A 27,496-nucleotide genomic window follows, 5' to 3' on the forward strand; every position below is an offset into this window, starting at 1 on the left:
TAATCTAATATTTACTTTTGATTTGCTCCGATTTAACTATTGTGTTGTAAAGGGAATAATCCACATTTATAAAGAGCCCACGCCATCATTGAAAAAGTTAATTTTGAATCTAAATTCAATTTTATTTGTAACAATTTTGTATTAAACTATTAATTTGTTCATGATAGTTTGTAAAAGAAGTTTGTATTCATTTCATGTTGCGTTACTTACTAATTTAATGTATGTGACTTTTGTAATAGATATTAATGTAAGATATATTTCGAACTTTACTTTTATTTGAATTTTTTATTTTAATATGATTAACTCAAAATTGAAAAAAAAATGTATTAGTTATTCGGGGATCGGGGACCCTCGGGGATCCCCTGTTATTATTCGGGGAGGAGATTGGGATTCTCTTAAGTAATTCTGACGGGGACGGGGAGGGAACGGGGACATACGCAAAATATCGGGGATGGGTACGGGAAGATCGGTCCCCTCCCCTCCCCTCCCCTCCCCTCCCCATTGCCATCCCTAAGGCGCCTACACGGCTACGTCTTTCCATCATGACTGTGCCGTCAATTTGGTAGTTAAATACTTAAATCTAACGATACAATGATAAATTCGTAGTTCGTTCTTTCGTTAATTGATTTGAAAAAAAAAAAAAACTCACTTTCTCTCTCTTTTTTTTTAATTTTGAGTTAAGTACTCATTTAAAAAAATACATCAAGACACTATTATTATTAAATTTATTACAATCCTACTCTAATTTTTTCTTTCTTTTTATAATAATGCCGTTATCAATATGCTTAGGGATATTAATGAAAAAGAAAAATGATAATTTATCAAATTAATTTTAAGTGTAGCATAAAAATATTTACAAAATAATATTATTATTTAGTGTTAGGATTAACTTGGTAAATTAATTTTGTTATAAAATAATTATTAGTAAGATTGTTGTTCAAGTACAAAAAATATTAATTTTTTCACATTGATAATTAAAGGTTAATTTGCTAATTAACCTTTTATGGGCAGTGGCGGTGCCAGAAATTATTTTTAGTAGGGGCTAAATTCAAATAGTAATTTAATTCAAGAAAGTAGTCAATGAATAACATATATCAAAATAAAAATTCATTAAAGTATTTAATTCAATACACTTATAACTGTCTTTGACGAGGTTTCATGTGATGAAAATATTGAAGAATAACATCATTGTCTAGACTACAAAATATATTCTTTTCTAGTATACAACAAGACTATCATTCAACCATTGATCTCCCATTCAATTTAGCTGACGATTTTTCACAAAATTCATAGCTGAAAATGCCTTTTCAACTGTAGTTGTGGCAACTAGTAAAATCAATGCTAATGTCACCAATAAATAAACTATTGAATATAATTATATTTCTTAGTCTCAACCAATTTTCTTGCTAGCGTACCAATCCCTTTCAATCATGAAAATTTGTTGTCAGAACTCACATTCATAATATAAACATCAAGTTGAGTTTCAAGTGCCACAAGATCCATTGGAGAAAAATCATTTGGATAAAACTCAGCAAGGCGAAGTAGTTTATGTTTATCCAAGAATTTTTTTTATTAACAAGAAGTTAAACTCAAAATCAAATGATTGTATGCACTTCAATAACATTGTAGCTTGAAATATTTGTTCAAAATTTCCCTCATTTGACATTATCTCAAGCACGTCAACAATAGATGGAAACATGGTGATTATGCTCAATAGTGTACCATAATGTGAGCCCCAACGTGTATCAACAGATCGCTTTAAAGTAATCTCTTGATTTAAACCTCGTCCACTTGAAAGTTCACCATTATCGAGTGCATTAATAACTACTTGAGCATGTTTCTCTTGAAGAATATCACGACGTTTTGCTGAAGTACCAACAACATTGACTAACATTGCAACTAAATTGAAAAGAGAATTAACATCTTCATGCTTCTTAGCCATAGAAATTAGAGCCAACTGAAATTGATGTGCAAAATAATGAATAAAATAAGCACATTTGTTGTCCTTTAAAATCAGTGTTTTAAGACCATTAAACTCACCTTGCATATTACTAGCTCCATCATATCTTTGTCCACGCAATCTAGACATACTCAAACCAGGTCTGGAAAATAGCTTGTCAAATGCCTCTTTAAGTGAAATAGATGTAGTACTAATAACATGTTCAATCCCAATAAAACTCTCAACCACATAGCCATTTTTATCCACATAATATAAAACAACAACCATTTGCTCCTTTGTAGAAATATCGCGAGATTCATCAATAACGATAGAAAATAAAACATCACCCATCTCTTTAATAATCATGTTGGTAGTTTCAACTGCACCACAACTTACAATGTCTTTTTTAATATCATTTGATGTCATTTGAAGATTTCTAGGAGCATTATCAAAAGTAACAGCATTAATGTCTTCTTTATGATCAGTAAGAAAGCGTAACAACATTAATGTCTTCCTTATAATTAGTAAGAAAGCATAGAAGCTCAAGAAAATTCCCTCGATTGCCTGAATCTCTAGACTCATCATGCCCACGAAATGCAAGCCCTTGTTTTAATAAAAACCGAATGCAATCAATAGTAGCTATCATGTGAGCTCGATAATCGCTTCTATGCTTGTCAGAATGTCTTGTGTAAGCTGTTCGAATGTGTTAATTTTGATTTATCAACATTTCACATTTCTCTCTAGCTTTGTTATTGGCACTATCAACATCTCCTATATGTTCAACAAATTTTTTAGGTTTCCTACATTTTCTAAAACCTTTTACCAACGAATGAATCACCACCCCCTTTATTACCAATCTCTACTTTAAAAAGATAACAAAAGAGACAAAATGCTGCATCTTTTTATATGCTATATTCCAACTAAGGTCCAAATTTCCCAAACCAATTACTACCAAACCGCCTTTTTTGGTTTACAAAATCTGAAAGTTTGAAGTTGTGATTTTTAGGTTGAACATGACCCCTCTGTAAGTATGCTCTTCGGACTTGATCTTGAATATTAAGACTATAACAAAATATTGGAATTCGTAAACCAGTTTATGTAGGAAGATCTTGTAAATTGAATTCTATATTTTGATTTGAGCTGTATTTTGCTTTCTTTGGAGAAGGTTGTGACAAAGGCTTTCTTGAGTAATATTTCTTCATAACTGTGACAATTAAACACAATTAATTGTGAGAATTTAAAGAGAAACCAAAGGCAATTTCCATGTCAAAATCTAAAAAAAAATTGAAAAAATTACAAAATATTAACTTAATAAACCAACTATCCAACTAAATTCTCAACCACTAAGTTACTAACCCAGCACAACGTGCATCACTAATGGCATTGTTATTCTATTATTTATAATCAATAAAGTTAAAAGCAGTGCCACTTTATCAACCCACAAAGCATCGCCACAATAATTGAAAGCTAATAATACTATTCTATTCAAAAAAGCATAAACTAATTCAATTCAAAAAGGCATAAACAATTCAAGAATTAGAATATTAAATCATAAAGTGGCATATGTGTTCAATTATCAAAATAATGTAATCAATTCTTAATAATTAATATAAAAAGCTGCAAAGGTGCGACAGCAGTACTAACAAATTGCAAAGATGCGGACCATGTGGTGGTGCAAGGCTCCGAGTGCCAACAGCAAGCTATAGCGTCTATGGCATAAAAATAAAGAGGTGTGATGACATGGGAGTTGGACAGAGATAGACGACATGCTGATCATTGATGGTAGCCGATTGAGGTTTTCTTTGGCGATGGTGGTGGTTACATATTTGATTTTGAGTTTTTTTTTTGGATTTCTAATCGTTGTTTTAAATATTGGTCTTTTAGTTATTTTAAAAATTTACCAAGCGTTGTATTGTAAATCCACTAAAAAATAAGATGAATTTATTTATTTTTAAATCTAACAGGGCTGAAGCCCCTGCTAGCTCTCAAGTGGCGCCGCCACTATTTATGGGTACAATAATTAATGTCAAGAAAATTGTTGGAAGAGTATTATTATAAAAGTAAGGGTAGGAATGTACCATATATTACTACAAGGGTGTTTACAAGTATTTTTTAAAATATAAAGATTAAATGAGTATTTACTTTGTTTTGCAACTATTATTGGTAATTAATTTGAGTTTAGAATTTTGTTTTAAAAAGGATTTTGGGTAAAATTTTTAAGCAAATGGTTAACGAGACGACACGTATACATTGTAATTAAATTGTATTTTGAGGCATTAAAGTAATTGTAATGAATGAACTCTCCAAAAGATGACAACAATACCGCGGAAATAAATTGTATTTTAAGGTCATTAACATAATTGTAATGTGTGTGATCTGGATTTTTTTTTTTAAATTTAACTAATTCAAATTCAAATAATGGGCAAATTGATCAATTCCTCAAATATTAGACGGAGCAATTAGATTTAACTAGCAAATCGGCGGCGATAGGAGGCTTAGTGCACAAGGTCGAAAGATGTGGACGCCCGGTCCGCATTGTCGAAACAACAAGGGGCTGACGCTAAATTACCCTCGATTGTTATCTCATTGATAATACTATTTTTGTTATCTCTTGGACCAACTTCATGGCTTTCTGTCATCCACTGCTTTTACTTAAAATTCCCAAAGCCACATGACGTGGTACAGATGTTGTTGGTTTTGTTTGTCTTTTTTGGGCTTGATATTTTTTGTTCGGAATATCGTAGGAGAAGCTCATTAAAATTTCCTAAAATAGTGAGCAGCGCCAGTGATCAGACGTGGCACTGACGGTGGCGGCTTCAGTTTTATTATTTGCTTAATTTTGTGTATTTGACAAATCAAAGCACAAATGGCAGCACCCTATTTGCTGTTATCGTCTGCATTTCTTCTTTTGCTTCTCTCTAGTAACTTCTCTGCACTCCGTTCTCACCAAACCGTCGCAACCCTGCCTGGCTTTGATGGTCATCTCCCGTTCAAACTCGAAACTGGGTCGGTTTTTTTTTTTCTTTTCTTTTCTTTTCTTATTTTAATTCAATTTTTATTATGTATACATAATTAAGCAGATTTCAATTTAAAGCTAGCCAGCTAGAGCTTTCTATTAGTTTAGCTTTAACTAATAATTAATTTAACGCTTTATAAATTACTTTTAGGTATATTGGGGTAGGAGATGATGATGATGTGCAGCTGTTTTACTACTTTATTGAATCCGAGCGGAGTCCTGAAGATGACCCACTTGTGCTCTGGCTCACCGGAGGCCCTGGCTGTTCTGGATTTTCTGGCCTTGTCTTTGAAATTGGTAAATTCATTTTCTTTATGCTTCATTGATCACTACTGTTTCCCTTCTGTATACACACACACACACACACACACACATACGCAATTAGACTTTCGTTATTTATCTTGAATTTCCTGAAATCTTTCTACTGCTATTGATGTTTAGTTAAAGACCCAAAAAAAAAAAAAAAAAATCAAAACCCAGTTTAATTTCAATTAATAGTTTGAGATTTGAAAATAAATAATTGAGTTTTTCTTTCAAAATGTTTAAAAAAAAAAATTATTCAATTTGACTAAGAGTCCATTGGTATAATTTTTTAAATAGAATTTGTTTAATTAGAGATTTTACTAGCAAAGTTTTTATAAGTAGAGTTTTTATAAAAAAAATTAAGTGTTTAGTTGTCAATGAAAATTTTTATTAAAAATTATAAAATTACTTCAATAGTTTAAGTTTTTGTTATGAAAAGTATGAAACAATGTGGTAAAATAATATTTTATATATTTTTTAATTTTTACTTTAAAAAGCGTAAAATTTAATTTTTTTTAATAGAGACAAGATATTTTATTTAAATTTCTAAAAATCTGCTCAAAAAATAATTAAACAACAAGGGAAAAAAAATTAAAAAGATCTTATAGAATAAAATAAGTACTTATAATCATTTGATAAATTAAAATTAAACCAAATAGACATTAAGCTTAAGATATCTATCTAGTTTGTCTTCTAGTAAATGCCAAGAGCTGAGTGGTGGTGGGCTGTTGTAGTCCCCTACTGGAGACTCCGTACTTCCTTACTCATTACACATTGGGTGGAGAGGGAGACATGTCACCCCGCCAATATGGTTAAAGTGAATATTAATATTAATGAGAGTATTAGGATAGTTCGAGCGAATATCTAATTGTGAATATTAGTATTTTTGTGATGGTAATATTACATATTTATGTTTAAAAAATGAAAAAAACAATTCTTATATAACCTAAGAATCAATAATGGAACTTAAACCCATTTTGATTAAATATTTAATATAAATTATCAACAGACACGGACATATTAACAAATTAGGATTTTGGTATTATAAAATTGACGGGGCCAAAAAATAAATTTAACATAAAAACGAAGGCTAAATTTCATTGAGACTTTTTACATTTTTGAAATTTTTATGGAATTGGAGGCTTTAGTTCTACTCTTATACAATTTGTATACTAATTAGTGGTGGAACCAAGAACTTGATTCAACAAGGTCTATGATAGAGAAAACGTAAAAGCTAAAGTAGGCTATAGCATTATATCACTAACATTGAAGATTCTAACAGCGGATGCTATATTGCAAAAAAAAAAATCACAGAATGTAGTAGTTTGCAACTCTGTCAAGCTGAGGTGTCGTGTAAAATTTACATAGATATGGTGAAATTTTAATTTAGACTTCTATTTTTTCCTGTGATTTAAGGCCCTTTTTAGTAGGCCCAGGTCCTTGAGAGTCCAGGTGCCACTATACGAGGGCCGGTTTAGGCAGACCCACCATGGACTCCGTCCGGGCTGTGCTTGAACTTGAGCCCAAATTAATTAGAAGGGCCATGTGCCAGGCCTGTGCTTTTTATAAGGATAGGCCTAACCGCGTACATGAACGGGCCTTATTTCTAGGTCCTAACCACAGAGGATGAGCTAAAGTCCTCCAAGCCTGGATTGAGTTGGGCTAGGCCGCTCTCAGTCTTTTTGCCATCTCTGCAAAAAAAGCCCTAAACTTGCACATAGTGGTATGTCATTAATTAGAGCTTACATATTACATTACTCATTAATTAAGAGGCGCATAGATCACGGCCACATATTCGCATGTTTAGGTGGGAAATCAAAGTTTGTAATAAAATTAATAATAGCTCCAAATTGTTCAGTTCACCTAACAATCAAATAGTCTTTTCAAAATTATTATCTTCATTTGTTTTACACGGATTAATAAAATACAATACAATATTATTTGTATTATTTGGTTTAATTCCTGAAATGATCACTTTGAAAAGTTCGGTTCCCCAGAATTTTACTAGTGAGACTAAGATTGTGTTTCTTTTTAATGCTGTAGTTTCCTTACAATTGGATTTATACTTAAGTGATCAAAATCTCATTATTATTTATTATTATATATGACTTTATACCAAATATTCTTCATGGTCCTTAGGTCCATTGGTGTTTGACTACGAGAGTTCCAGGCCAAGTTTACCAAGGTTTTCCTTGAACCAGTACTCGTGGACAAAGGTGCCTTGCATGTCCATTCTCCCACTGCTCTGGTTTTATGTATAAATTTGTGTGTTTGAGTACTGAATTAATTTATAATTAGAATTCATTCTATCGATTATCTTACTAAGAAGTTGTGAACATTTTTCCAGGTTGCCAACGTTATTTTTTTAGATGCTCCTGTAGGCACCGGATTCTCATACGCCAATAGTTGGCAAGGATACATCATGAATGATACTCTTTCAGCAACACAAATTTATCACTTTTTAAGAAAGGTGAAGATAAGAGAGGAAAAAAAAATTACGCTCCAAATTTCATTATTAGAGTAAATTTTCGTTGGCCTTGCATATAGGCTTTTGCTGAATTTCCATATCAGCGGCCTTGTATTTGCTCAGAATTATAGATCATTAATTTAACATACTGATTGTTATTATTATTATTATTTGTTCTAATCAGTGGCTTGTAGTTCATTCTGACTTCCTCGCAAATCCTCTCTATATTGCTGGTGATTCTTATTCAGGCAAAATTGTTCCAATTGTTGTTCAGGAAATATCTGACGGTAACTTGTATACGTGAATACTTGTTTATGCATCGATTTTGGTTCATTTTATGCTTATCAGATCTTAATTTCTCAAGTAGTCTAGTTGTTGTTGCAGGTATTGATGCTGGACACAAGCCAAGAATGAATCTGAAAGTAGGTGACCTATCATCAGAAATGAAGTATACTTTGATTTCATTTGTTTGATTTACATTTAGTTAGTAACTGTTCTTAGATGCATTATCAATTGAAGTATTTAACGTTAACTATTTTGATAATGGACTCAGGGATATATGCTTGGCAACCCAGTTACGGATGACAAAATAGACCAAAATTCAAAAATACAGTTTGCTTACCTGAAGGCACTTATCACCTATGAAATCTATGAGGTGAATTTTCCACCTATGCGTTGATTCTAAATAGGACTAGGATCTATTTCTCATGAGCGGAGCTATCACAAACAAAATACAAGTCGGTATGATGGGTGCTTATTATATATGAATAATGTGGATTTATAACTCTATTATTAGATAGATAGCAATAGTGTAATTATCATGTTAAATTGTTAATGGTAAAATAATAAAGCTAATTTGTATTTGACATACAAAGCATTAATTGATAAATGGCTGCACGTTAGTTGGAATGCAAATTTTGTATCTCACCTTGTAACCATATAACATTTTTAATTAAAATATATGGACATGAATGAATGTTCCATTTTATAATTTTATTTGCATTATCGCCAGTTTTTTTTTTTTTTTGGGCTTGTTTTCTGAAGACAAGTGTTAAGAATATCCACTTAATAACTTCTGGTTGTATAACAATTTCTCATACTAGCTACTTTCATAAGTTAATCTAGTATAAATGGCAAATCGTTCTATATTTTTATTTTATTTTTTTCTTTTTTCTGGCTAGTTTTACTTGCTTTACTAAAATATTATTCTAAATTGTGCGCTGCCTTTTTTTTTCTATATTACTTTTTACCCAGTCAGCCAAGAAGAATTGCAAGGGTGATTACGTAAATGTAGACCCAGGAAATTATTTATGCAAAGCCGATCTTCAAAATATCTCAGTGGTGCGTAAAGGAGCAACTATCATTTTGTTTATGTGTTTATTATCTATTAGTACTATAAGTCGGACGCCAAATTATCTCACTGATAGTTGAATTTATAGTGCACTGGAAATGTAAATGGAGTGAACATATATGAGCCTAGATGTAGTTTTGTATCCCCAAAATCAACACGATTGAGCCCCGGAGATGCTAGCGTCATGGAAGATGAAGAAGATTCTTTAGATTTGCTCTTTTTGCCAGCTCAGCCAGCTCCAAAACTTTGGTGTCGGGTAAATTTCTGCTCATGCCTGCAATATATTTGTTGATCCGTGTTGTTAATACTTTCCCCTAATGCTAAGTTTTTTGTTGAACTGTTTAATTTTTCGTTGAACTGTTTAATTAATACAATATTAGAGCAAATGTCTCAAGATCAATTCTTTTAGCCAACAGTTTGAAAGATAGTCGAAAGATATTAGGGATAAATAAAAATTAATCCTAAAAGGAATCAATTAAATTTAGAATTCCTCTTTTATATTTACATGAGCTTATTGAATATTGGTGCTGTATTTAAGCTGTCATAATACTTTTCATTTTTGTCATCTGTATATTTTAATCATAACAATCTTATGATCTTATTAAACTCTTAATTGCTGTGATACTCGTCAATTATAAGCTAATATGATCTTGCTCTTTTAAAGAATCAAAACTATTTCTACGCTCCAACATGGGCAAATGACAAAACTGTTCAAAGGGCTCTTGGAATTCAGGAGGTATGGCAAAGCTTAACCATAACGTTAGTGGCATAAAAATTTGAAAATTAATTTTACCAAATACACGTCTTTCCCAATGACGAGCAGGGGATGGTAAAAGAATGGAGGAGATGCAATAAAAGTTTATCTTACACAACAAATGTCCTGAGTAGTGTTGATTATCATCGCAACTTCATCAAGAAGGGCTACCAAGTTTTGATTTACAGGTAAAGGTAATTATATTCTTTATATATATATATATATATATAATTTTTATCAAATTTATCCCTAACTCTTGTAGGAATGCTTCAATGACCAGGTTATATAGAATTTTGAATATTTGACAGTCCCAATGCAAGAACAAGAAACTTAATACTGAAGTTGATTATGTCATTTGCAAATGAATTAGGGATGTTAAACTCTATTTTTTTTATCTAATAATATTATACTGATTCGGTTGGAATATTTAATTTTTATTTCGATTGATAAATTACCAATTATTTATTGTCATGTATTACCAATCATGGATTTTATTACTAACTATGTTTACGTATATATGTTTGCTTGAGTATGGTTTTTAAATCTTTGCAGCTTTCTTGATGCAACTAATATTTTCTTCTCTTACCACAGTGGCGATGTGGACATGGGAACTTCATATGTAGGCACAGAAACATGGATTAAGTCATTAAATTTGACGATTGATAGTGGCTGGCAGCCGTGGCTTGTGGACGGCCAAGTTGCAGGGTTGGTTTTATTTTTTTTTGTTTGATCGAGTTAATTTCTCTTTATTCCTTAATTAGGGTTAGACATTATTTTCTAATTGGCCCTTAATTTTTATTAGATGATACGAAACATTTTTTTATTAATAAAAAAAAAACGCTGCAAAGGAACATTTGACATTAACAAAAGTAACAACTTAGATGTTTTGCAGATTTTGGATGCGGTATGCTGAAAAGAACCTTTACCGTTTGACATTTGCCACAGTAAAGGCAAGACTAATTTTCTGGCAAATTATGTTTAGACTGACATTAACTAATTAAATACTGTGATTTAATTAGCAAAGCAGCTACATGATTAAATTATTTTGTAATTGCGGGTTGTGTAGGGAGCAGGTCATACGGCTCCAGAGTACAAGCCTAAGGAATGCCTCGAAATGATTAACAGGTGGTTTGCCATGTATCCTCTTTGAAGCCATGTTCAGTACTTTGAGAATGGAAATGTATTGGATTATGTTGTATTGCATTAACATTATATTACAATAATGTTGTACGGTGTTTAGCGCTGCACTGTACTGTATTAATTTCATATAATATTACATTAATGTTATTTAAATGTATTAGTAGATAATTAATTTTATATTAATTATTAATATATAAATATAATATTATTAAATAAATTAATGAACTGGGATTAACTATAATATAATTAATTTTATATTAATTTCATGATTAATGTATTATTTTGTAAGTTTAGCTTAATTATACAGATTGCTGATTTCAACAATTTAAAAATATCAACAATCAAAACCTGACACCATAAAATTAATGAACTGGGATTAACAACAAAAGAAATCTTATGTTTTGACAAAATCACAAGTAAAGACGGTTTGCCGTTGTCGTGCATGCGTCTATAAACTATGAATTCTGAAATAAATAAGTGCTAGAATAAGCGATTGATTTATTGAAATGTATTTAGCAAAATTCGATGGTCACAATAGTAGGTAATTAACTGGGTACCACTGTTGGGTAGTGGCAATTTTTGACATGATTTATCAATGCAAGGAACATAAAAAAAGGTTACCAAAATCTGGGTCCTAAATGTTACGTTTCATATTTATAACCATATTATATTTTATAGTGCTTTTAAAATTGTTTGATTATATTTACAGAGAACCTATCAGTGTAAGGAGAACAAATTTATGAATGATATCCTTTATTGCAGTTTTATTAAGCTTTAGGAATTCTAATGGTATTGACACTTCCATAGATTAACATGACTTTACTACAATCATTAGAGAGGCATATACGATGAGAAACTACCGGCTGGCCTTCTTATGTGTGTGACATACAACTGCTGTAAATCGAACTGTTTTCAGATGTAGCAAGAGAAACATCCAGACAAAATTTCTGTGGCCTAATATTATCTCAGTTGAGGCGATTTTAAGTCTCATCAAACAATTATGTCATATGTGTATGTGTAATTATTTCATAAATGTAATAATGATTTTCCCATTTAAACATCACCACATCACAAGCTGCTTTTACTGATAAGAGTTTTAGATTTTCAACCGATCGATATTTGCTTCATATATATTTAGAACCAGTAATGTTGAATGAGGAGGGAATATCAATCTTCCTTATAATTTCACTAATTTTGTGCTTCTCAAAATCTTCCAAGACCATGATGATGAGTTTGTTATTCACGATATCAATTTCACCAAACCCTAATTTAGGGTCCCAAGAAATAGCTCTTACCTTGTTCAAATCTGAGAAACAAACTTGAGGCAAAGTATTGATTGTAGCACACTCAATTCTTTAAGTTAATAGAAACTGCTTCAACAACATCTGATCTGTTTCTGTGAAACCCCACGCAATGGCAAAGCATATATATGTTGAATCATACTTCACAGTTAAATTTGTGTCAAGATTATTTTAAGTAAGGGATATCCACATGTCCCCAAGTATATATATGTTGAAAATGTAGAAATGAGAATGAAACATATATTTACTTTTCTATTCTTCTAATTTTTTCATATTTCTTAAATTATCCTTATTCAAATCACAAATAATAAAGTTAATACTGATAATAATAATAATAATAAATGTTAATAATGATAATATTAATAAAAATAATAATAACAATAATTAATTATTAAATTTTATTACCTTTATTATTTTAGTTATTGTTAATATTATTTTTATTAATAATAAAAAAATAATAATAGCAAAAATAATAATGATAATATTATTAATAATGATAAATTAATTATTTTTATTAATTATTAATACTATGGGTATTTTGGTAAATTGATTCTCATTCTCATTCTCATTCCTTTTCCTCATTTCTATTTATTTTGTCAAGTAAACACATCAGACATTCCAGCACATTTCCATTCCCATTTATTTTTGTCAAGTAAACATTGAAATCTCATTCTCATTCCAACCAATTCTTATTCTCGGCTCATTCCATTCCACCCCATTCTCATTCCCAAAACAACTCATTCTTATTCTCAGCTCATTCCATTCCACCCCATTCTCATTCCCACGAAATAAACGCACCATTAATGGTATATTGTAGTGACTTGTTCTTCAATGTTATATTGCAGCCAATTGCTTGAAACAATGCATATTAATGAAGTGGGGATCTTGAACTAATGCAGACCACTGCTTGCAAACACACTTGAACCTTATAACCAACTAAGGATCCCAGTAACGTTCTCGATCAATACGGGAGGTTTTTGATTTGGAATCGAAGTCGAATAATTATTTGTTTTCTTCCTTTGTGGCTCATGATGCCGAAATCTGCAAATGATTCCCATGGTTGGCACCGCCTGATTATGACAATAGTATCAAAAACAAGTATTTAAATTTATTAGTGGGCGAACTTCATAATGTCAACATACAAACATTTCTCTAGCAAACGTTAACTAGTTATTAAATGTAGAAGGATGCTAAACAACATATTTTAAGACTTAGAGAAGAATCAATTATTAAGGTTCGGTTTGACATTGAGGTACTATAACTTTTAAGTTGTAGTTGTAAAACAAAAATTAATAATATGGGAATAAATATAAATTTTATCAAAATTATTAAAAATATAATAATTTTTTTATTATACAAGTAAAAAATCATACCAATATAATTTCTAAATTAAAGCAACTAGTGTTTATGAAACACTTTAATACTATAACTTTTAAGTTACAACTGTCCAACCTCAATTCCAAACACACTCTAAGTTGGAGGGAACAATGTCCGAATTTAAAGCTCGAATATCCGCCACCCACCAGCCTATTTCATTCAAGTAGAACCTAACTTAATTTTTCTTATGCATTATTACTTATACATGCTCCAATTAATGTTGGAAGTAGGAAAGTAGCCATGGTAATAAAAACATTTGAGGAAGTTGTAATTTTAGTTATTTATTTATTTATTATATGTACATAGTGATGGTCACACTAATTAGTGGATACTGGCAATTTGTCACATGATCTAACAATGCAACAAATATTACATGGGTTAGCAAGTTTGGATCCTAAAATATTACCTCTTGTGTCCGGTTTCAATTTTTATTTTTTATTTTTCTAGATGAAGTCTGATTTCAGCTTAAAACTTATGACAATGAATTTATTTATAGTACGATTAACTTATTAATTAAATTATACCCGTAGACTTTATTATTTAATTTGATATAACTATATTATATCTATCGTATTTTTAAAATTATTTAGTTAAATTTAATTCAAACTTATTTGTGTGAGGAGAACAAATTTATAAATGATATCTTTACTGTAGTTTCATTAAACTTTAGGGGCTCTAATGTTATTGCCACATCCATAAATTACCATGACTTCTCTACGGCCATTAGAGAGGCAGCGCGATGAGGAATCACCACCCTTCTCTATCCAAACCCGATGACGACCCGGACCCGATTCGGCCACCCACGGCCAATTTAACCCTCTCCGCCGGCGCCGGCCTCCGAAAGAAAGCAGCCGGGGTACGCCCATGGCTCCTTCTCGACTCAACCGGCCAGGCCCAGGTGGTGGAGGCCGGCAAGCACGCCATCATGCGGCGAACGGGTCTCCCGGCCCGAGACCTTCGGATCCTGGATCCGCTTCTCTCGTACCCGTCAACCGTACTGGGTCGAGAACGGGCCATAGTCATCAACTTGGAGCACATCAAAGCCATTATCACCGCCCAGGAAGTGTTGTTGATGAATTCAAGAGACCCTTCTGTTGTTCCCTTTGTTGAGGAATTGCAAAGTAGGATTTTGTGTCACTATCAAGCCACTAAAGCTCAGGTTTTTTTTTTCGATAGAAGTTTTTTTTTCCTTTTTTTTTTCAAGTACCCAGTTCATTTTTTATACTGAGGATAAACGGTCGTGTTGGATTATTTGTGATGATAACAATTAGTAATTGAGGTCGTAAATTTGGAATTTATTATATGAGGAGGCATCAGAATTGCTTGTTGGAGGTGATGTTAATTTCTTATATAGAAGTTTAATTAGAGTTAAGTATTCTATAGCCAATTTTGGATTCTATATTGTGATGTGGTTTGATTATTTTAATAAGGAAGTTGATTAGAAAAGAAATTGTTAGACTTTTAGTTGAACTTCATAATGGGGAAATTGACAAAATGGGCATGGTAGTTGACATTCTGTAATGGGAATAAACGTAATTCTATTGAGCCAAATGATGATGCTCGTTGATGTCTACTCCGTTTAATGGGAATACAGTAGTGTGAGGTCAGCCTTTTTGATCTTTAACCTTTTTGGTCTTTTCATGAGCAGTTGGCCATTCTTTAATCATGCAGATAATCAAAGTTGGTAGTTTTAATGCAGGCCTCCAACTTAAACTCTCTCAAATCAATTTATGTATAATATTTTCTTTTTTAACTTTTATTCGTCTGCTTCCTCTTCTTATCTGTGTTTTTTGTGTAGGAGATCAATGGTGAGGATTCAAATTGGACAAATTTGTACGATTTGGAAGCACCACAGTCAAGGACTTCCAGTCCCAGAAATTTTTCTGGTGGCTTTCCACAGTTTGAAGATGAAACCGAGGAAAGAAAGGAAGGTGGGAAACAAAGTCTTGAGAATCGAGATGGATCAAAGGTTCTTCCATTTGAGTTTGTTGCTCTGGAAGCATGTCTTGAAGCTGCTTGCAGTTGCTTGGAAAATGAAGTATTTACTCTTACTTTCTACTTTGAATCTTTGTCTTTCCCTTTCTTTCATCATGTTGCTTTCTTTTCTCGTCTTCTATCACGGTTTTCATGTGTTTTCTGCTTCTAAATCAGGCCAAAACATTAGAGCAAGAAGCTCATCCAGCCTTAGATAAGCTGACATCAAAGATTAGTACTCTCAATTTAGAACGTGTCCGCCAAATTAAGAGTCGCTTGGTTGCTATAACTGGACGTGTTCAGAAGGTTGAGTAATTCAGATTTTTGAAGTATAAATGCTAGTATTGTTTCCATGTGGAGAGTTTGATTAACCAAAGTACTCATGTTCATCTGCAGGTGCGGGATGAATTAGAACACTTATTAGATGATGATGAAGATATGGCTGAGATGTATCTGACTGAGAAGTTGATGCAACAACTTGAGAACTCTTCAACTTCCTCTATAAATGAGAGAGATGATATGGATGATGAAGTTCTTCAATCAAATATGAATAACAGGCACCTAAAATTTTGCTTTTTCTTTGTTAACTGTCTTTTCATTTTTTTCCCTTCCATGCGTCTAAATTTATTGTCCTGTTTCAGGACTACTGCTGAAATCTCATTAGAAGCAACTGGGGGATCAACTAGCTATGAAGCAGATTTTCAGAACACAGAGAACATTCACGACAATCTGTTTACTCAAAATATACATAGCCGGGCCAGCCATGGGACACGCACTAGTACCACTCACAGTGCTATTAGCAAGCACCTCGATGTTGAAGAGCTAGAAATGCTCCTGGAGGCATACTTTGTGCAAATTGATGGTACACTGAACAAGCTATCTACGGTAAGGAACTCAATTTCACCACTCAATTTCGGCCTGCTCCCATTGCTAGAGCAGTTGATATGGTAATTGATTAATTCAGCAGTGTAATAAGGTAAAACAATGATTAATGATTTTGTCTTCTGACCAAAGCAGTTTCATGCCAAAGTCATCGGCTACTGCAGTTTCATCTGATATTGCTATTATATGAGGCTTCATGGTCTAAACTGGTTTCTGTTGTAATAAAATTCTAGCATTTAAATACATATGTATAAGTATACATATTACAAGAATATGGCACAATAACAGAGTTGTAATTCTCCTGGATTTTCATCTTGCTTTCTAGACTAATTCAGATCATTAAGCTTATGTCCCTGTGCATGCACACTTTCTTTCTCAAAGCATGCTTCCGCACAGTTCTTATCGAACTGAGAAGAAATGCTCTGACACACTGAATTCTCTAACTGCAATGTTCTCATTCGACCGATCATTTGGAAATTCATGGTCCACACAACTGAAAAGTTATATTCTTTATTTATGCATTTTCTTAGATCTTGTAATGTGTATTTCATAAAATGTGACACCACAGAGGGTGTATATTCTTTGTCTACTTGTTTTTCTGGTCCCGTACTCCATCGTTTTATACTTAATATAGGTATACATTTCAGTGTTGATATTTGACTTTAGTTTATAAATCAATTCCTTTTGTTAGGTTATGCATTGATGCTCTTCATGAATTTATTTCTTACCATTTGCTTTTGTTTGTTGGAAGCTGAGGGAGTACGTTGATGATACAGAGGACTACATTAACATAATGCTGGATGACAAACAGAATCATCTTCTGCAAATGGGGGTCATGCTAACGACAGCAACCCTTGTGGTGAGTGCATTTGTTGTTGTGGCTGGTATTTTCGGGATGAATATCAACATCGAGCTGTTCGATGAGCATAAATCAGGGATGCAAGAGTTTCTCTGGACTGTTGGTGGCGGCGCCACTGGCAGCATATTCCTATATGTTGTTGCCATTGCCTGGTGCAAGCACAAACGTTTGCTGGAGTAATATAATCCTGCTGTGTATCAGTAAAGAAGCAATTGATTTCAGGAGCTGTTGTGTCGATGGATTTGCTATGTACAAACATAAACGCACCCTTTGATAAGCTGGAGCATGCATCCTGTTTTTTGTGAATACTATGAGATATGCTTCGAGTGCACGGAACATTAATATTTAATATTTAATACACTTTCTACGTGCCTGAAGATTCGTAATTGATAATGTAATGTGATCACTATCAACTATTCTAATGAGCAACGTAGCAGTTGACGGAAACGTATTTTTAATAAATATCATTAGTTCGCTTCCAAAAGTTTTCGTTTCGACTCTTGTCAATGATGCTGCCACTCGATTAATTAATTAAAATTTTCAGATATCTTGCAATTAAACAAATTTATCATGTTCGTGCAATTTAAGTTGATTAAAAATCTGCAGTCAGCGTACTACAAACGGATCAAACAGCATTGACCATGAGAATCCACCCGCCACGATCTAGACCTGAACATGAAAACAACCCTGATCCGACGCAACAGCCGACCACTAACCTGGCAGTCACCTCGGTTGGGGGGGTCCGGAAGAAGGTAGCCGGAGTTCGACCCTGGTTGGTTTTAGATTCAACCGGGCAGACGCAGGTGGTGGAAGCCGGAAAGCACGCCATCATGAGGCGGACGGGGCTGCCAGCCCGGGACCTTCGGATCCTTGATCCGATGCTCTCATACCCATCAACTATACTGGGTCGAGAAAGTGCCATAGTCATCAATTTGGAGCAGATCAAGGCCATCATCACTGCACAGGAAGTCCTTTTGCTGAACTCTAGAGACCCTTCTGTTGCTCCCTTTGTTGAAGAGTTGAAAAGGAGGATTTTGTGTCACTATCAGGCCACTAAAGCTCAGGTTTTTTATTTGGCTTCTTGAGTTTCTTTGTTCCTTTTCAGTTTTTTTTTTTTTTTAAGTACCCAATAATGATTGTTATTTTTACATTGTTCTTGTTATAACGCTTTGTTGTGCATAGGAAGGCGATGGTGATATTTCAAACTGGAAGAATTTGTATGATTCAGGGACACCAGAATCAAGAGCTTCCAGTCCTCCAGATTTTGCCGGAACCGGCATTTCAGAGTCTGAGGAAATAACCGAGGAAAGGAAGGAAGATGGGAAACAGGGTCTTGAGAATCGAGATGGACCGAAGGTTCTTCCGTTTGAATTTGTTGCACTAGAAGCATGCCTTGAATCTGCTTGCAGTTGCTTGGAAAATGAAGTAATGTATACAACTTTCTGCAAAGATAGATTTACCTTTACATTTTTGGCCTCCTTGTTATGCTGTTTCATTGTCTATACTTCAACTCATTTTTGGTTTCTAAGTTAGGCAACAACATTAGAGCAAGAGGCTCATCCAGCCTTGGATACGCTTACGTCAAAGATCAGCACTCTTAATTTAGAACGTGTCCGCCAAATTAAGAGTCGTTTGGTTGCAATAAGCGGACGTGTTCAGAAGGTTGAGTGGTTTCAAGCTTTTAAATCATTCATTTGATTTTCTGTCATAGTGTGCTGTATATGCTGCTATTACTTGCAGTGATGGAAATATGCTTCTAGTCCTTTGGTTGGTGATACATGCATGTTCATGTCCAGGTACGAGATGAATTAGAGCACTTGCTAGATGATGATGAAGATATGGCTGAGATGTATCTAACTGAAAAGTTGCAACAGCAACTGAAGAGCTCTTCAACTTCCTCTATGCGTGAGCGAGATGATGACATGGATGTCGATGACAGGCACCTAAATATCTTGATAGCACTCTGTAAACTAACTTTTTTACCCCACGTTGCATCATGCCTAAAATTTATTTTACCGTTTCAGAACAAATGAAATCTCATTTAATGCTACCGGGGGATTGACTAGTTATGAAGTGGTTCAGGAGAACACAGACAACACCCGTGACACTGTTTACTCGTCATAATGTACTTAGCAATGACAGCCATGGGACGCATACTAGTACAGTTCACAGCACAATAAGCAATCACCTTGACGTGGAGGAGCTAGAGATGCTCCTGGAAGCGTACTTTGTGCAAGTTGATGGTATAGTGAACAAGCTATCTACGGTATGAATCTCAACACGACACATAAGTCTGCTTATAATAATTTGGTTGCATATGCTATTGGATTTTTATTTTTATTGTTCTATTTTTGTTGCATCAAAGCTGAGGGAGTATGTAGACGATACAGAGGACTACATTAACATAATGCTGGATGACAAACAGAACAATCTTTTGCAAATGGGGGTCATGATGACGACTGCAACTCTTGTGATTAGTGCCTTCATTGCCTTGGTTGGTGTTTTTGGGATGAATATAACCATTGAGCTTTTTGATCATACCAAAGCAAGGATGCCAGAGTTTCTCTGGACGGTTGCTGGTGGTACCATTGGCACCATATTTCTATATGCTGCTGCTATTGCTTGGTATAAGTACAAGCGTTTGCTGGAGTCATAAATGCCGACTGTCTGTGGTTGAAGAAGCCATTGATTTGAATTTTGTTGTAAGTTAATGTAACTTCATATACTTGAACATTAATGTTTGTATTTGCGAATATTATTAATATTTTTGCCAATTCCACCGAAAATGAAGTTTATTTCTTGCATCTCCAAGTATATGGGGGCCTGCTGGTTCTTTAGGTCCGTGTCTGGAATACTGTTTTCTTCGCATTGCTCTGTATCTGAAAAATATTACAATTTTCCTATAACGGTTTGCTGGTTGCAAGATCGTGTTGTATTATTACCTAAGGTATCGCTTTTGTTCTGTCGGTATTACTGTGTTATGGTGTTTCACAAGTTGCGTTCTGCAAACAAACAAGAGTATTAAATTCAATTTCGAATTATCCCCCTCTTGGAACAGAGAGATTGCAGAGTCCTACTGTGGAACATTCAGTTAATATTTATATATGAGATGTGGGTTTTCCTTTTGAAAAATCATATATAATTAGTAGCACTATTTAATTCATGCACGCATGTCAAAGTGGATTTAGAATAATATAAGTATTCTAAAATCTCTCCCTAAAATGACAATATTCAAAATATCTTCGAAACTATGGTAAACATCAGTTTATCTCCCATTTTCTTTAAGAAGATTAAAAAAAAAAAGAAACAACCCCATTTTCCCTTTTTATCTTTGAATAATTAGGATAAATTGAGATTTATAATAATTTATGGGTATTTTAAAGATTATTATTTCACAAAAAAGGTAATTCTTTTCTATGTTAATTAATATCTCAAAAACACATGCGTTGACTTTTTTTTAATATTACATTACAATTTTTTTAATTAGATATTTATAAAAATCTCTTCAATTAAATATATGATGGCACAATTTGAATACCTCAGTTAAGAATAACCTGATCTTCTTTTAAATATTTAGAAAAAAAATTCAATCTCTGCTAAAGTTTATAAGGAACTTTGATACTTACAAATAAAAATCTGTCAAAAACTCTTAAATCAATTCTATAATAGTATAATTTGAATATTGGTGCTTAAAACAAGCCATATCTCTTTCCAAAATACATATAGTAGAAAATATTTAAAAAAAATTAACTCCAACAAAAGCACATACGAATGACAAATACAATCACAAATCAATATGAACATCCAACATTAATTTTGTAATGGTTTATTCCAAATATCAAACCTCGAACAAGCCTATTTATGTTTGGAAAACTAAGTTTACGGAATGAACGATATAATCTTTTTTGGCACTTCTGAATTTGTGAAATAAAAATACAGAATTGAAAAATGATAGCAAAAAGTATATTGGCTATGTTATTGAGTTCGTAGTGGATAATATGCAATTCAAAGACATAGCAAGGACTATTTTGTAATTTAAGCCACACTGCTAAGAGTTTATCCATTATCATCTATAACATGCTCAAAAAACTAGTGGCTCTGGCCATTTCCAAGGAGGAGAAGCGCATGTAATGTTGTTTATTGAAAATGAGTTCAATAGACCAAAGTATATTGATGGCGTTAACTGTTACAGTGAACAAATATGCTTCATTAAATGTACAAGCAGTTCACAGAAGAGAAGCAAAAACCCCAAAAACAACAGGAGCAAAAGCAAAAGCAGCGGCCGCATTCCATGACATAGGAAGAAGAGGGCTGCTTCTGTCCTCTGTTGTTGCAGCTCCACAAGTCAACAATGATGATTCCAAGACCCAGCTTCTTCAAAGTATTGTTTAAAATTATACAATCTCTAGTTAATTCATTTAACTTTGTGTGTTATTTAGCTTCCTTAATTTGTGTTGTTATGAATTATCTTACCAGAATATCTTAAGAAATCAGAGGAAAACAAGGCAAAAAATGACAAGGAGGTAAAGATGTTGAACTTATGATTAGCTACTTGTTACTCCATTTTTCTCTGGTAATGAAGCTAGATTATATTAAATGCGTCTAATTATATCTTTATCTTCACCATTTCCCCCCCCCCCCCCTCTCCTCTGGTGATATTGTGACACATGTTGAAATCAAATAACTTAATATCTCACATGCAGAGAATGGATAGCTATTACAAGAGGAACTACAAGGATTACTTTGACTTTATAGAGGGATCTTTGAAAGGGAAGAGTGAGCAGGAACTCTCTGAATCTGAAAAGGGTATCCTTGAATGGCTTAAGACTAACAAATAATCCCGTTTTCAATACATTTTCTAGTTGCTATCACTTTATTTCTTTGCACTGGGAAATTTCTCTAGGATGCAATTAGTTAAATAGATGTCTAAATTGCTGATGATGGATGTTACTTATTTTTAAAAAATATTGGAAAAACAATTGAACCTTCTGATGAAGTATCCCTTAAGCATCCGATAGTTTAAACTCTCTCCTCGTAAACATTAGTAGATTTTTTTGGTTTCAAATACTTGAAAATAAATCTGGCCATTCTTCATTTTTATTTTTGCTGCCAAGTTTTGAACTCGGGTTACTTGGATCTTAGTTGCCAACGCTACAGCAGATATAGTAATTTATTTTCCAACATAATATCTCACAAAACTATTTATAAATGTAAATGTCTGTAGCATGCAGGGAAGTTATATAAGCTTAATTCTTACAATCATTTTAAAAGAAACTTGTATCAATATATTTGAAAATATAAGTAAGTCTTGTGTTATGTCCTTATCCATGCTAGGGGCTAGCCCCTGAAGATGTAAATGTCAACAGTAAAATTCAGGCAAGGAGGCTGAATGAACACCATAATAATTTATCTATTGCAGGCAATGAAGCTTATAAGTTAATTCTTAGAATCATTCTAAAAGAAATTTGTATCAATATATTTGAAAATATAATTAAATCTTATGCAATATTACATTATAAATTAAAAGAAAAAAATTTCCGTTGCCAAAATTTGATCTTAGATTACTAGGATCGTAATTGTCAATGCTACAGCGGATGTAGTAATCTATTTCTTAAACGATATCTCACAAATTTTTTAATGAATGTTATACCTATTGCGGGCGTTCTTGGAATCAATTAAAAAAAAAAAAAAGAATTAAGGAAGTAGAAGGGGAGTTATTACAGGGTTAGTCCATGTATGATCAAGAGAGCTGATATTTAAACAGACAAAATAAATAGAAGGAAGATAAAATTTATTATAATACCATATGGTGTAAATGGAAAAAGATTAAAAAAAAAATAGTATTATGGTTCATTTTTAAAAAATAAATGATATCTTATTTTCCTTGAAATCATATGCAAGTCAACATGATGGATGACATGTCGTTGTAAATCAAAATAAAAAAGTATGTCACATCATTCCGAAGTCTATACTTAAACGAGTGTCATTTTGCCCCACAATTCAAATAACAGATCATCAATAGTATGTGATGATGCTACTATTTACCCTTTTGTCATTCAAAATGACTCGGATGTCATGTCATTTCTATGTAATTTGAAAGAACATGTTATTTGACCATACAATGACAAACGACCAGCCATTTTCAGTAGGGGAGGACACTATTTAGTTTGGTTCCATTCAGCCCTAAAACTGAACCAAACTAAAACAAAATGACTCATGAATTTATGAACCAAATGCAAACCAAATTATCAAATTGAACTGAACAGTTCAATTCTATAATTTGGTTCGATTTGGCTTTATCCTATATATTCATTATTTAATAAAAAATATGATAATACACTATGAATACAACAATAATATTGAGTCTATAAATTAACAAACAATAAATAACATAATAAAATCTAACAATAGGATATTAACATAATAAATTCCATAAATAATCTAGAAATCCATAAATAATAACCAACATAATAAAATCTAATAATAATAAAGTTCAACAATAATCTAGAAATCGACTACACATTAGAAAATAAACTTTAAACTTTCATTGCCAACGAGTACTCTCTCAATCACCACTTTTTTATCCTTTAACTTCCACATTCACAATGCTTACATTATCTCTCAAAGTTAAAGCAAGCCATTAGCAAAGGATTAACAATTAAATAAAATAAAATAAAGTGTATGCTATGACATAAATAATCACATGTATTAACTAACAAAAAAAATGATAAATTCTGAACCATTTTTTATTTTAATTTTAATTTTTTTTAACCATTTGGTTTTTATGCTCCGAACCAAACTGCCATAATATTGTTCAATTCGGTTTGGTTCAGATCGAACCGAACCAAATGTCCACCCCTAATTTTCAGTATACTTACAAATTAAAATTTAAAATATTAGATGTAATATTATTAAAAAATAGACTATTCATCATTTCTAAATTGAAATTTTAAAATAATCATTTTTTATTAAAAAATAGAAAAGCAATGTTGATATGTTTTTTGTTTGGCATAGTGCAAATATTTTTTTTACATTGCAATTTGGGACAAATGTGCTACCTTTGATTTTATTTTGACTTAGCTAATGATTTTTTTAATTTTAAATTTTATAAATGGCCCCTCTATCCATATATATTAATGTTTTGAAAAAAAATATTTCAAATAAAACATATTACATATAATATATACAATTTTTACATTATTGAGCCAAATTTAGAATGAGCCCAATGAAAGAGATTATTTTCCTACGTAAGACCCAAAATATATGTGTATGTGTGTGTATAAACAACAAAAGTATATATTCATACTTAAGTGTGATCTTCAATTAAAGTCTTTCCCATATATACAAATAACTTTTTCAATGTTGGAGAAAACAAACACGCAAAAATACATGAATAATTAAAATAGTTTATTATTTTATTTAATTATTAAAAAACAAATGATCTCTTACTTTTGTTGAAATCATGTGGAATTCTACTTAGTGGATGACATGTTGTTGTCAAACAAAATAAACGTATGTCATGCCGTCCCTAAGTCCACTAAATGACTTGTTATTTTTTTCAAAAATCAAACGACAGATTGTAAATAATATGCACCAGCTTATTCAATTTACACTTTGTCGTTCGTAATAGCAACCTGGATGTCTTGTAGTTTAATTGTAATTCAAGGAAATGGATTGTCATTTTGTCATAAATTGACAAACAAACAGTCATGAAATTATGACTACGAGACTTGAGAATGAGCGATTGAGATAGAGAGAGTGAAGATGATAGGAAGCATTGGAGGTGGAGGCAGTTGTGAGTGTTAGACAATTAGGTTTTTGTGTTTTTGTTTTTATAATAAGAAGTATGCTATTGTGTATGAAAGTGTACCTTTCTTTTGTTAATAATCCATTAATGAATTGACACATCACATGTCTTAAAGCTATTAAAATTTTCTGGATTTGATCGGTTTGAATCGATTTAGAATCCTTCTAAACCGAAATCCAAACCAAGTGATGTCGGTTTGCAATCCAATAAACCAAAACCAGATTTTTACTAATGAAACCGATCCAAATTGTCGGTTTGAATTGATTCAGTTAAAATATGTCCACACCTAATAAAGCCCAAAGAGTGTGTGTGTGTGTGTAAAATTTAAGCGTGATTTTCAAATTAAAGTCTTTTCCTTAGTTTTACCCAAGTATACAAATAACTTACTTTCAGTATTAGAGAAAATAAACAAGCAATAATATATGAATAATTGAAATAATTTATTATTTTATTTAATTGTTAAGAAATAAAAAATCTCTTACTTTCATCAAAATCACATGGAATTCAACTTGATGGATTACGTGTTGTTGTCATTTGTCAAGCAAAATAAAAATATATGCCATGCCATCAAGAAATCTATCCATTAAATAACTCTTGTCATTTTGTCTCAGAATTCAAATAACAGGTCACAAATAGTATGCGCTGGCACTATTATTCACACTTTGTTGCTCGTGAATATAATCTAAATATCATTTCATTTTTATGTAACTTGAGTTGTTTGACCATATAACGAAAAGCGACCCATCATCTTCAACATGCTTGCAAATTAGAATTTAAAATATTAGATGCAGTGTAGTTGAAAAATAGATGACTCGTCATGTCTAAAGTGAAATTTTAAAATATTCATTTTTATTAAAGAAAAATATAAATTCAATGTTGATGGTGTGTTTCTTTTGTTTTTTTTTTCAATTTTTTGTGAAGTGCAAATCTTTTATTTTTTATTTTAATAAAAATACAATTCATGAAAAATAGGCTACCTTTGATTTTATTTTGGCTTAGCTAATGATCTTTCAATTTTTGATTTTATAAATGATATCTTTATCCACACATATTAATATTATGAAAAAAAATAAATATTTCAAATAAAATGTATTACATATAACATGTATAGTTTTTACATTACTAGGCCAAATTTGGAATAAGCCCAATGAGAGGCCGAGAGATCAAATTCTTATATAAGGCCCAAAGTATGAGTATACACATATAAACAAAAAAGTATATATTTGTAATTAAGCATGATTTTCAAATTAATGTCTTTTCCTTTGTTCTATCCAAATATAAAAATAGCTTATTTTCAATGTTAGAGAAAACAAACATGCAAAAATATAAGAATGATTCAAATAGTTTGTTATTTTATTTAATTGTTAAAAAACAAATGATCTCTTACTTTTATTGAAGTTATGTTGAATTTAACATAGTGGATGACATGTCGTTGTTAAGCAAAAATAAATGTATATCATGTCTTCCCAAGGTATATTATATAAGACTATACCTGATGTGTCATTTTTTTATTTTTCCAAAATTCAAACGACATATCATAAATAGTATGCATTGGTGCATACTACTTATACTTTATCGTTCGTAAAAGTAATATGGATGTCATGTTATCTATTGTTAATTTAAAAGAACATCATACCATTTTGTCATAAAACGACAAACGACCCAATTATTTTTTGCATGCTCGTAAATTAAATTTTAAAATATTTGATATAATGTCATTGAAAAATAGACAACTCGTCATGTCTAAGGTGAAATTTTAAAATAGTCATTTTTTATTAAAGAAAAATAGAAAATCAATGTTCATGATTTTATTTTTTTACAAAGTGTAAATTTTTTTTATTTTTTTTTAAAAGTGCAATTTGGGACAAACAGACTACCTTTAATTTTTTTTTTGATTTAACTAACGATCTTTCGATTTTATAAATGGTGTCTCTATCTATATATATTAATCTTATGAAAAATAAATGTTTCAAAATAAAATAGATTTCATATATTTTGTCTTCTTTCTGTCATCTTTTAGTATTTTTCTTATATCAATGATTACTAAAAACATTTATGTTTGGGTGAATAAAAGAGCACCACCCACACGTGCTTTCATTCGGTTGAGGTGGAATCTCCTCTGCTCTGTGAATAATGAGCAGTGTTATGGCACTAGATCCCTTTTCGGTGTACAGCTATAGGTTGACCAGAGAACCACTACTTAAAAATCGGGCACAAGGGAAGGCCGCCTATGAAACCCCGAAAAACGACAGAAAAAAGGGAGAAAAAACAGAAAAAGAAGGGGAAACTCTACCATTTTGAATTCAAAACTCATTTTCATAAACTT

General features: G+C 32.0%; 5 protein-coding genes across 7 annotated transcripts; 4 read left to right on the forward strand and 1 right to left on the reverse strand.

Moving 5' to 3' along the window:
• Positions 1 to 1,258: 1,258 nt before the first annotated feature.
• LOC112096128 (zinc finger MYM-type protein 1-like) lies at positions 1,259 to 2,443 on the reverse strand. The gene is made up of 2 exons (XM_024179051.1): positions 1,723 to 2,443; positions 1,259 to 1,341 (listed from the first exon to the last, which is right to left on the reverse strand). The coding sequence occupies exons 1-2, from the start codon at positions 2,441 to 2,443 to the stop codon at positions 1,259 to 1,261; spliced, it is 804 nt and encodes a 267-aa protein (XP_024034819.1).
• Positions 2,444 to 4,596: 2,153 nt separating this feature from the next.
• On the forward strand, positions 4,597 to 11,138 carry LOC18034015 (serine carboxypeptidase-like 2). Of its 3 annotated transcripts, none has more exons than XM_024179119.1 (14): positions 4,597 to 4,945; positions 5,107 to 5,252; positions 7,398 to 7,513; positions 7,606 to 7,728; positions 7,910 to 8,012; positions 8,110 to 8,147; positions 8,279 to 8,380; positions 8,980 to 9,066; positions 9,165 to 9,332; positions 9,741 to 9,812; positions 9,900 to 10,018; positions 10,422 to 10,535; positions 10,723 to 10,780; positions 10,897 to 11,138. In XM_024179119.1, exons 1-14 carry the CDS (start codon positions 4,806 to 4,808, stop codon positions 10,978 to 10,980), a joined length of 1,470 nt encoding a protein of 489 aa, XP_024034887.1. In that variant the 5' UTR covers positions 4,597 to 4,805; the 3' UTR covers positions 10,981 to 11,138. The 3 variants fall into 3 exon arrangements, with proteins under 3 accessions (XP_024034887.1, XP_024034888.1, XP_006422780.1); XM_006422717.2 differs by having other exon boundaries at positions 4,599 to 4,945; positions 7,398 to 7,474; XM_024179120.1 differs by lacking the exons at positions 10,723 to 10,780; positions 10,897 to 11,138 and having other exon boundaries at positions 9,900 to 10,024; positions 10,422 to 10,503.
• Positions 11,139 to 14,360: 3,222 nt separating this feature from the next.
• Positions 14,361 to 17,779, forward strand: LOC18034516 (magnesium transporter MRS2-3). The gene is made up of 6 exons (XM_006422718.2): positions 14,361 to 14,807; positions 15,447 to 15,686; positions 15,800 to 15,928; positions 16,019 to 16,179; positions 16,264 to 16,507; positions 17,256 to 17,779. Exons 1-6 carry the CDS (start codon positions 14,388 to 14,390, stop codon positions 17,541 to 17,543), a joined length of 1,482 nt encoding a protein of 493 aa, XP_006422781.1. The 5' UTR covers positions 14,361 to 14,387; the 3' UTR covers positions 17,544 to 17,779.
• Positions 17,780 to 17,867: 88 nt separating this feature from the next.
• LOC18034693 (magnesium transporter MRS2-3) lies at positions 17,868 to 20,194 on the forward strand. The gene is given in 7 exon segments (XM_006422724.2): positions 17,868 to 18,427; positions 18,546 to 18,788; positions 18,897 to 19,025; positions 19,160 to 19,302; positions 19,388 to 19,481; positions 19,483 to 19,629; positions 19,729 to 20,194. Coding segments are annotated over 7 exon segments (1,470 nt in total). The 5' UTR covers positions 17,868 to 18,004; the 3' UTR covers positions 20,020 to 20,194.
• Positions 20,195 to 21,468: 1,274 nt separating this feature from the next.
• LOC18034139 lies at positions 21,469 to 22,460 on the forward strand. Its single transcript, XM_006422725.2, has 3 exons — positions 21,469 to 21,744; positions 21,840 to 21,886; positions 22,067 to 22,460. Exons 1-3 carry the CDS (start codon positions 21,510 to 21,512, stop codon positions 22,199 to 22,201), a joined length of 417 nt encoding a protein of 138 aa, XP_006422788.1. The 5' UTR covers positions 21,469 to 21,509; the 3' UTR covers positions 22,202 to 22,460.
• Positions 22,461 to 27,496: the final 5,036 nt, after the last annotated feature.

The sequence above is a fragment of the Citrus clementina genome, unplaced genomic scaffold, assembly GCF_000493195.1.
Source record: "Citrus clementina cultivar Clemenules unplaced genomic scaffold, Citrus_clementina_v1.0 scaffold_8, whole genome shotgun sequence".
NCBI classification, from domain to species: Eukaryota; Viridiplantae; Streptophyta; class Magnoliopsida; order Sapindales; family Rutaceae; genus Citrus; species Citrus x clementina.

Coding starts and splice junctions, on each gene's coding strand:
- LOC18034139 (XM_006422725.2), top strand. CDS start 21,510: ATGAGTTCAATAGACCAAAGTATATTGATGGCGTTAACTGTTACAGTG. Junction 21,745..21,839: donor CAAGACCCAGCTTCTTCAAA/GTATTGTTTAAA, acceptor TTATCTTACCAG/AATATCTTAAGAAATCAGAG. Junction 21,887..22,066: donor AGGCAAAAAATGACAAGGAG/GTAAAGATGTTG, acceptor TCTCACATGCAG/AGAATGGATAGCTATTACAA.
- LOC18034516 (XM_006422718.2), top strand. CDS start 14,388: ATGAGGAATCACCACCCTTCTCTATCCAAACCCGATGACGACCCGGAC. Junction 14,808..15,446: donor ATCAAGCCACTAAAGCTCAG/GTTTTTTTTTTC, acceptor TTTTTTGTGTAG/GAGATCAATGGTGAGGATTC. Junction 15,929..16,018: donor TAACTGGACGTGTTCAGAAG/GTTGAGTAATTC, acceptor GTTCATCTGCAG/GTGCGGGATGAATTAGAACA.
- LOC18034015 (XM_024179119.1), top strand. CDS start 4,806: ATGGCAGCACCCTATTTGCTGTTATCGTCTGCATTTCTTCTTTTGCTT. Junction 4,946..5,106: donor CCGTTCAAACTCGAAACTGG/GTCGGTTTTTTT, acceptor AATTACTTTTAG/GTATATTGGGGTAGGAGATG. Junction 8,381..8,979: donor TCACCTATGAAATCTATGAG/GTGAATTTTCCA, acceptor CTTTTTACCCAG/TCAGCCAAGAAGAATTGCAA.
- LOC112096128 (XM_024179051.1), bottom strand. CDS start 2,443: ATGTTGTTACGCTTTCTTACTGATCATAAAGAAGACATTAATGCTGTT. Junction 1,342..1,722: donor ACGTTGGGGCTCACATTATG/GTACACTATTGA, acceptor TGGTGACATTAG/CATTGATTTTACTAGTTGCC.